General features: G+C 33.8%; 1 protein-coding gene across 1 annotated transcript; it reads left to right on the top strand.

Annotated features, from left to right (window-relative positions):
• The first annotated feature begins 6,167 nt into the window (after positions 1 to 6,167).
• LOC128558090 (uncharacterized) lies at positions 6,168 to 6,626 on the top strand. The gene has a single exon (XM_053546915.1). The coding sequence runs from the start codon at positions 6,168 to 6,170 to the stop codon at positions 6,624 to 6,626; it is 459 nt and encodes a 152-aa protein (XP_053402890.1).
• Positions 6,627 to 9,993: the final 3,367 nt, after the last annotated feature.

Here is a 9,993-nt window from a genome sequence, read left to right on the forward strand (position 1 = left end):
AATAAAATCTGTAAAAATATCCTTTGGAAGCAAAGAATACAACCAAGAAGAATAACAGCAGACTCGGTTTGGTTGAGTCTGTTCATGAGAGGAAATGAAATGTTCAACGTTTGTTGATGTGTGATAAACCTCACACAAGTTTTCATAACGAAAGTCTAAGAGAAATCTCAATTATTATAACATTTTTTTTGTGAATATTTATTTTTCTACGATGTAGACTTTAACGATTTTTTTCACAATCGTAAGTAAACGTATGATTTATAATATGGTGAAATAACATGTATCGGTCCATGTGCTTGTTAGACTATCTTCATGTAGTGTGACGTCATCATCTTTATTATATATTGTAAATATTAAGCAACCTTCTTGGTCTCGGAGAAGATATTTTCTATATATAATGAAGCATGTCGTAGTTACAGGTACAGTCTACACCATACTGAGGAATAAATGTTTTAAATCAAACGAGGCGTCTCGTTATCCTTTATATAATCCATCATATCGATGAGGAGGTTTTTTTAAGAACGAGGCGTTAAGGCAGATGTAAAAATGTTGTCATGCATATGACAGGGGCGGTGAAATCTGATTTTGACTTGAATGTCCGTTTTTGTCAATTGCTATTTTGTACTTGTCCGTATAATAGTTATATAGTAAATTCTGGTCAAATTTCACTTGTCCGTTCAAGCTTTGGGACAACCTGGGCAATACGGACGATTGAATGTGCCGCCCCTGAATATGTACTGTATACTTTTGTGCCGTAGGGAGCTAATCTCACACATAGTAGTATAATTACATAACTGATATTTAATATATTATGTGTTTGAGTTGTCACAGGTGTCTCTATATATTTTCAACGGATCCTTCACTGTTACTGTGTGTTTGAAATTGTTAAATATCATGCCTTTCATGACATATAAGTTATATCATGTATTTTTGTATCCGATAGTAATCCCTCAAATTTTGCAATTATGTATTTTTCGGATTCATTTGGTTCTTGTAGACGAAAACCATAGTCCTTTTGGCCTTCTGTTATTAACGTACATCGTAATTTCGTTACTTGAAACTTCGTCTCTTAGACCTGCGGGATAATCATCTAAAGCTGGTACCCATTCAATCTTCTTTGTAGAGAATATGACTGCGTCTAAGTCTGCATACAATGCCCTGTCCAAATAACAGTACAAATTGTGTTTAGGCAGCACTAATGATACTTGTTTTGCCTCTAGTGTCAACAAAATCTTCTTTATATATCAAACCTAATTTCCACCAAGTCATGTGATGCATAGCTGGCCAAAGTCACTTCCTCTTTGGCACTTGTAAGCTTCTTGATATAGGCTAAAGGATCGTCGACTATATCTACATGTAGCATTTTGATCCGTTGTCCAAACTTACTCCAAAGCGAATCTAACATTAGTTTTGCTAAGGCTCTCATTCCAGACTTTTTTTCCGATATGTTCATATTCCAGCCACATACCCTACGCGTAGTAATCATTTATATACTTGCGTTTTAATTCTTCGGTTGTTCGCCATACTGGCCAGTCGCTTGCCTCCTGTCTTTTCATTTGGGTCGTATGACGAGACTCTTGTCAAAAGTCAGACCTCAAAGATGTTTGTAACCTTAAATACTATTTCTATGGCTTTCGTTAGTTCCTCCTTCACCCAAGTGCCGATGAAAGAACGTTACCCGTCTGTGTGCGTACTGACATCATGGTTTTGTTCCTTAAAATGTCTTCATATATGTGTCCTGCATGTCCTGGACTTTTGTGCCCAACCACTCGGTATTAAATTTGGTCTTGTCCTGGGGTTCCACATACTGATGACCAATATTCAAAACAGACCTTGCAACCGAAGTTTTACAAGATGATCATTATATATGTATATAGATGTGAGCTAGAAGGAACGTTAGCTGTGCTTTGACTTATTTCATTTGCAAGTGAACAAACGACCCGACAACATGTACTCGGCAAAAAAGTCTTCAATGCCAGCAAAATCTTCTAGAAGAGAGACCGTGATAAGACTTTCTTGAAGGAAGCATGGCGTAAAAACCACTGATGCATATCCACAAAGCAGTAAAGCGTATCCACCACCACCACCTCAACCACTGGAGATAGAGCCACCACCATCGCACGAATACCACCACCTCCGCAGGGAATACGGTCACTAATATCGCTGTGAATTACCACCACTACCACCGGTGGATTTCTACGACACAAGGAGAGGCTATGAGGAAGGAATTAATGCCGATCGTATTTTCAACACCCTTTTACCATGATGATATCGGGATATTCAATTAATTACCACAAAATCATCACATAAAAGACGGTTAAATTCATGCATATTCTCTATATAATATAAAAGAGAATTCCTATAGTTTTTTTCTCTTCATAGAATTTTTCCAAATTCTCATATATGATAGGAAAATTTGTGCTGAAAACAATGAACAAATAAAAACAATGGGTCACCAGGCTTGTTTTTCTGAAAAATTGTTTTGAACACACCCACTGTTGCTGAAACTGCCAGCGATGTTACACATTTTCATAATTTTCTGCTTTTTTATAAATACCAACCAAAATATACATCAAGACAGCACAATAAGGTTTATTCTTTTTACAGATTTTATTATATACTTATTTTATATCATAATCATATTTGTTATACTATATCTTCAATATCCTTACAATAATGGGTACAAATTAAAAAAAATATTGTTTCATATTCACTTTGTGAACTTTTTTCAATGAAAAATACCCATAGTGAAGAATATTTTTTTAGATTTTGAAAAAAAAAAAAAAAAAAAAAACTCTTTCATAGAATTTTTTCCTGTTTTTCTTGTATATAGATAATTGTATTGTGAGCATAAAAATGACTAAAAATGTATGGGTCACCAGGCTAAATTTTCTGTTAAGACCGCTAGAATACAACACCTCTTCGGACGAAAAAAGGCGCAAACCTTGCCAAATTGATTACATGTATGTCTGCTAGTAGTTTAAAAAAAAGTTTTAAAAATTCTTGATTTTTTTCTACAATTGAATACTAAATAATCTGAAAGGTGATATTGTCTTATCAGTACTAAGTCAATTGTCTTACATTATATGAACAACAATGTCTTTGTACTAAAATGCGACGTGAAAACACAACCACAAAAATGGCAAGATACCTGTCAGCATGATACTTGTCAATATAACATAAACCAGTATCAACATTTGATTACTGATAAAAACTTATCATAAATGTTATTTCATTCAAGATACCTCATATTTAAGATTGTCTGTCACATGTTTCAACAAATGTTGACTTCACTTCAGTTTTCCATAGAAAGTGTCGGCTGCGCAGAGAGATGCGCATGAAAAGCTATAGGAATTCCCTATAAATAATTTCGTTTTCAAGGCTCTGAAGTCCAGTCTTAGACTTATTGTCATAAAAAGGCGATCCAACTTTTGGATAATATACACACAGATATAAGAATGTATCATTATATTATAACAATCCTTAACAGTATCAGACAATTAGACTAGTTGTGTGTCTTATATAGATAGATTTATTCGTGAATTGTTAATCCTTTAATGTTTTGGTTGTTTTATTTCATTTTACCCGTTAATGTCCAGTCTGGTGTTCCGTACCTTTGCCCTATCCTTCAATATTTATATATGGTCCAAAAGAAATTACTTATCTTACTAATATTTATGCATGCGACTTATTTCAACCAATCACGAGCTGATCACACAAAAAGGTCAATGTTTTGAAACAACTGTGCAATTAAAACCAAATAGCTTTGCATATATTCCACATATATTCATGTAATTATTATTTTATACTTTGTAATCATATTGCTTGTTGTACCTGAAATACTGTATTGATATTTCATGTATTTATTGAATTATTACGATTTTTGATTTATTGTGTTGAGAGCGGTCAGTTATGCGCCACAACACATATTGTAATACTCGTTTGTTTACCTTTTTGAAAGCTGTAACCTGTCTAATGATGTTTCATTATTATGTCTCCCACCATACAGTGGAGTGGGAGACATATTGATTACTCCTGTCTCATCCGATCTTCACCAAAGTTTTACAAAATGTGTTTGCCAGTAAGTCCTCGGCCAAATTCGATAACTAGCCATTTTGGCCCAGATACTTCGGAAATTATGGCCCTTGAACATAATTACCGATACACAGATGTAGATCGGTTACTCCAACTCCAATTCCAACAGATATCAATAGGCTGCAAACAGTATATAAAGACAGACATACTATTCAGGTTATTAGGCAGTCGTGGAAGAATGCGCTTTTCTCAAAAGCACCTTTATTTTCTTGTTTATATTTACGAATTGTTGTTTTATATTTTTCAGATTATATTATGATAGCAATGAACATCTCATCATAGACCATTATTATTAAACCCATAACTGGACAATCTAATTTTTGTCATCCGACCCATTCCCTGTCAGAAAATACCGAGACCATAATAGCATGAGCTAGTTAGGGGCGAACAGATTGGCGACATATATATGTGATGAATACAAATACTACAAATATCACATCTTGAACAAACACTATTAGAAGCAAACATTATAATTGTATCATAGAAATAGCTATTTGTTATATCTCAAATTGATTTCAAAGAATGATAAACTAACCCATTTTACATATCACAGGATTACCCATAAAGTATTTCTGCTTATTTCCATTGGGGTCTCAATCTGTTTTAAATGCGAACTTTGGCCAAAGAAAGACAACTATTACTAGCATGAATGATAATCTAAACAAGAGTTACATATAATATCCCTGACTAAAATCTAAAATATGTTTGTTTCAATGATCACAAATATCACAGTTACATTCAGTTATGACATACATATCACTGAATAAACTAGGAATATTGCACACCAGTAATGAAATTATATCATACAACTAATAAAAAATAAAGTCTGATTGTTCAGCACTTTTCATACATTTAATGAGCTCAATTTTTGACTGTTTGTTTTAAATAATGCTTGTTTTTATTTTTTATGTTATAAGGAAGGCTATTCCAGTCATTGATAGCTTGATAATAAAAAGAAGTAGACGTAAAACTGTCAACCTGGGGGACATGAAAGCTGTTAACACTATGTCTACAACTATAAGAATGTTTCTTATAGACAAGAGATAAATTATTATGCAAATAAGCTGGACAATTATTATTAAAATTTTGTGATTGAGTCTTAATTGTTTAACTCTGTTTTCAATATTTAGTCAGCCAAAATTGCAAAAATCTGACACTTTCAAAGATCTCTTATAATCATAACCACAGATAAACCTGACAACTTTGTTTTGAGACACTTGTATTCTTTTTTCAACTGTTTTGAAATACCACTATACCTAGATGAAAAAAACATAGTCAAAATGATATTGTATTAAAGCATTACATAAATCCTTTCTCATATTCATGTTTAAACAATTACTTTGCCTACACAAAATTTATATTTTGAATCGACATTTTTAACAATGTTGTTAACTGTGGATATAGGAGAAAGATCGTTACAAGACGTAACAATTTAATACAGGAACTGTGGCTTACAAATGGGGTGTCAGTTATGTAATGTTAAGGTTCTTGTCAAGTCTTGAAACCAGCCCTCGGGTGAATTTTTGTTATAGTTTTTTTATGCCACATATACCTTGGTTTAACATATACATTATACCAAACTATTCATAATAAGTAGAAGAAACTTTCATGACAGGTTATATTTTTATTAAACAGCACATTTTATCCCATATCACATGTACTTTGACTGTTCATCTTCTATTTTGTAGAAGATATCAAGCTACTTTTTCAAAAAGTATTTTGTCATTTCTTTTATGAATACTGTGTGTCTAACATATTTCTCCTGATACTCCGGGGTTGAAAGTGTTACAAATAATGTACTTTGGGAATATTTAGAATCGGTAATCTTTTCTAATGACTCAGAATCTGGTAAAAAAACAATTTTATTCTTTCGTAAAACATAAAAAAATACAGACAATCATGGTGTAGCACCTTTAAATTCTGAATGTAAAACTTATACCAAACCATATGATAAAGCAACAATTCTAAACAAACAATTTGAATCTGTTTTGTCAAAACCTAAACCAGTCAGTCTTAAACAACTTTGTGAATTAAACCTCTTTGAAAGTGACAAATTTCAGCAAGTTAATAAAATGTCTGACATTGATATAACTGTAGAAGGTGTTTTGAAAATGCTCAAGGATCTAAATCCAAACAAGGCGTATGGTCCGGATCAGCTGTCGCCAAGATTACTTAAAGAACTTTCTCTCGAAACATCTTTTCTCACTAAAGTCTTCCAGAACTCACTGAGAACTGGTATAGTTCCAGAGGACTGGAAAACTGCTATTGTTGCACCTGTATACAAAAACGGTCCTAAATATAAAGCCAGCAATTATCGATCAATTTCTTTCACTTGCATAGCTTCCAAACTAATGGAGCATATCATGGTCTCAAACATCATGCACCATCTCGACAGTTACAATCTTCTCACACCTTTCCAACATGGCTTCCGTTCTAAACATAGCTGTGAGCCTCAACTTTTATCCTTCGCACAGGAAATTTTCGACAATCTCCAATCTGGAAAACAAACAGACTTCATTGTAATGGATTAATAAAAGAATCATTTATAATTGATGATTATTTCGTTATTGAGAGATAAAAATAACTCATTTTTCATATAAAGACATGTACTAGTATAGCATTTAAGAAATTAAAAAAAGAATTTAAAAAATAAAGAAATTTAAACAAAAATGGCTAATTTTCGTAAAAAAAATCTTATTTTCGCGAAAATAACCTTATTTTAACATTTTAATTGGTAATTAAGCGTAATTACATTTTGAAATTGCTCAATTATCTATAGATTAAAGCTTAATTATAATAATGACGACATTCTTAGATGTTTTCCAGCATATCATTGAATGGGGTCGAAATGTCCAAGGAGTTGGGGTTGAAATGTCTTGGGGGTCGAATTGTTCCTTGGGGTTGAAATGTCTTGGGGTCAAAATGTCTTGCACTGTTTTCTTCATTTGTCAAATATGTCGTCGGAAAATGGAAACGATAAAAGATGTCGGATATTGGCTTGATGGCAATGGATTAGGGAATTATAGGGATAAATTTGAAGATGTATTTATTATCATTATACATAAAAGTAGTAACTTTTGGTGGAGTTTGTTTTCTGCCAAGGGCGTGCTTGATTCGCATTCTCCGGGATCTTTGGAATATCCCGAATGACCCATAGTGAATCAAGCGTTTTGTAGAAATTATGATGGAAAAGTCTGCAATATTACTTGCATCAATATCCTAGCTGGGTATGTGAATATTGTAATTTACGATGATTCCGAGTCACGGCTTAAGTGGAGATGGAGATGATCATTGATGTGTAAAAGCAGTCCAGTTAACTCTGACAGGAGCTATTGTTTTCGCTTTGTGTGTGCCCCACTAAATAGCAAGTTTTTGCCCCGAGACCCACCGAGCGAAAAAAAAAAAAAAAAAAAAAAACAAGAAAAAAAAAAAAACACAAACAAACAAAAAAACAGAATTAACAAGTTAAAATCATGGGGACTATCAAGCGGGGCGCGGAGCAAAGATATGATAACTAGCTGGGTCGTGGGGCGAGATCAAGTAACTGCAATTTGGGGGGTGGGGGGAAACACGATTTTTAAGCAGCGATAATTATTCTGTTTTCGCCCCGCGCCCCCGGCATACCAGTTACTAAATCTCGTCCCCCGACATGGTTTATTATCGTGTTTTCACTCCACGCCTCCTCTAAATAGTGTGTTTTCGCACCGCACCATTTCAACTTGTTTATACTTGTGTTTTCGCTCTGCGGGTCGCATTTCGAAAATGCGAATGGCAGAAATCAGCCACCATACAGGAGAGTAATGCAGTCTGCCTTTTTAGTGGACCCAGTTTCACATTTCTCTCATATATGATTTTTTGACATTTGATGCCCTATGGGGAACTGCAGTAGCTTTGCATGGTTAGTATCAGATGCCTGCACTTTCTTACATACCTAATGTGCATATGTGTATTTGCACACTAACGACAAATAATGAAATCCTGAGGTATCTATTACAGCTTACTAAATTTCTGCAGTCAAAAAGTGATATATACTACATTACAGTACAGTGACATTAAAGTGGACGTAAGTCTAACGTTACTTCTGTATTCATTTTGATAAATTTGGACAAGGAGGTATAACTTGTAGTCAAAGTATACATGTATTAGATCTAGCTAATGTTTATAAATAGTGGATACTCATCATATTGCTGAGAGTTTTTGGAATTACCTTATATTTTTATGCATTTTATCATTTACATACTACTTTGCTTTATCAGTATATTTACATAAGATGTAGGCCTAAACAATTTAGTCTTTTGTTTTATTATTGATATATAGAAAATGTATCTGTTTCTGAAAGATTACATACATATGTAATATTTTGTATTTAAATACATGTCACTGTTGCTATGGGATCACGTCTTGTAGTGTAAAGAAACACACTTACTCTTGTAAGAATTCTAGGTTCAAGTCCTAGCAAGAAGCCCTTTGCACATCGACAAATCTTTATATGTACATTGTACATAAACAGCAAAGCAGTTCTCTAGCCTGACTTAAATATGCAGTTTTACTTTTTTAAGCAGAATTATTATTTATTCATATAAATAAACATTTCAGTTTCCTACTAAATTTACAGTTTTTATCCCTGACAAGATATCGCATAGAAATAGATTGACTGAAATGAATTAATACTGACAGAGCAGAAGGATCCAGTTGCTTATGCAGAAAAAAATAGCTAAGTCATAAATACTTGTGGGGGACTAATAATTGTCATGGACTTCATAGTTGTGTAATTTATTTCTAACAAGTCTATAACAATACCATTATTTTTGTCTTCCATACATTTAATTTATATCTATGGTTTCTGGACCCCTTTAATACATTCACACAAAAGTTCAAAGTATTAAGTATTATATGATCATGTCAGGGGTGTCATTGGATGCCATCCAACTCATTATTGCCAGATTTTGGACATATACAGTGAGTCATCATAAAAAAATGCGGCGTTTACAGACTTTGTCCGGAGCATATCTTTTTCATGCATGCAGGGATTTTGATGAAACTTGGCACAGTAGTTCAAAATTATGAGACGGAGTGTCATGTACAAGAACCAGGTCCCTAGATCTAAGCTCAAGGTCACACTTAGAGATCAAAGGTCAGATTCAAGACTGACTTTGTCCGGAGCATTTCTTCTTCATGCATAGAGGGATTTTGATGAAACTTGGCACAATTGTTCACCACCATATGGCAGAGTGAGATGCGCAAGAACCAGGTCTCTTGGTCTAATGTCAAGGTCACACTTAGAGGTCAAAGGATACAAAAATGACAACTTTGTCAGGAGCATGGCTTCTTCATGCTACTTTCTTATATTATGCTTTTGAGAAACGGAAGTCTAATGTTTAGTTACTAAAACTTTAATATATTATTTATACATGATATATGTCAGTTTCTGTTACTTTGTATATGATATATGTCAGTTTCTGTTACTTTGTGTATGATATTTGTCAGTTTCTGTTACTTTGTATATGTCATTTTCTTTTACCTTGTACATGAATGTGCATATGCCTTGTATTTTGTTGTTTTGTAAATATGTTTGCATGGGCCGGTGGCCTTAGAGCAAAAATAAACTTCTGTTCTGTTCTGTTCATGCATGGAGGCAATTTGATATAACTTCGCACAAATGTTCACCACCACGAGACGGAGTGTCATTGTGCAAGAACCAGATCCCTAGGTCTAAGGTCAAGGTCACACTTAAGAGACCAAAGGTCCGATACAAGAATGACATTTCTTCTTCATGCATGGAGGGATTTTGGTGTCACTTCCCACAATTGTACACCATCATGAGACGAAGTGTCATGCGCAGGTCCCTTCTATAGAATTACTTCCCTTTGTTTTTACTACAAATAGCTTATATTATAA

The sequence above is a fragment of the Mercenaria mercenaria genome, chromosome 6, assembly GCF_021730395.1.
Source record: "Mercenaria mercenaria strain notata chromosome 6, MADL_Memer_1, whole genome shotgun sequence".
Lineage (NCBI taxonomy): Eukaryota > Metazoa > Mollusca > Bivalvia > Venerida > Veneridae > Mercenaria > Mercenaria mercenaria.

What these genes read in the sequence shown, in the direction of transcription:
- LOC128558090 (XM_053546915.1), top strand. Translation starts at nt 6,168, where the DNA reads ATGTCTGACATTGATATAACTGTAGAAGGTGTTTTGAAAATGCTCAAG.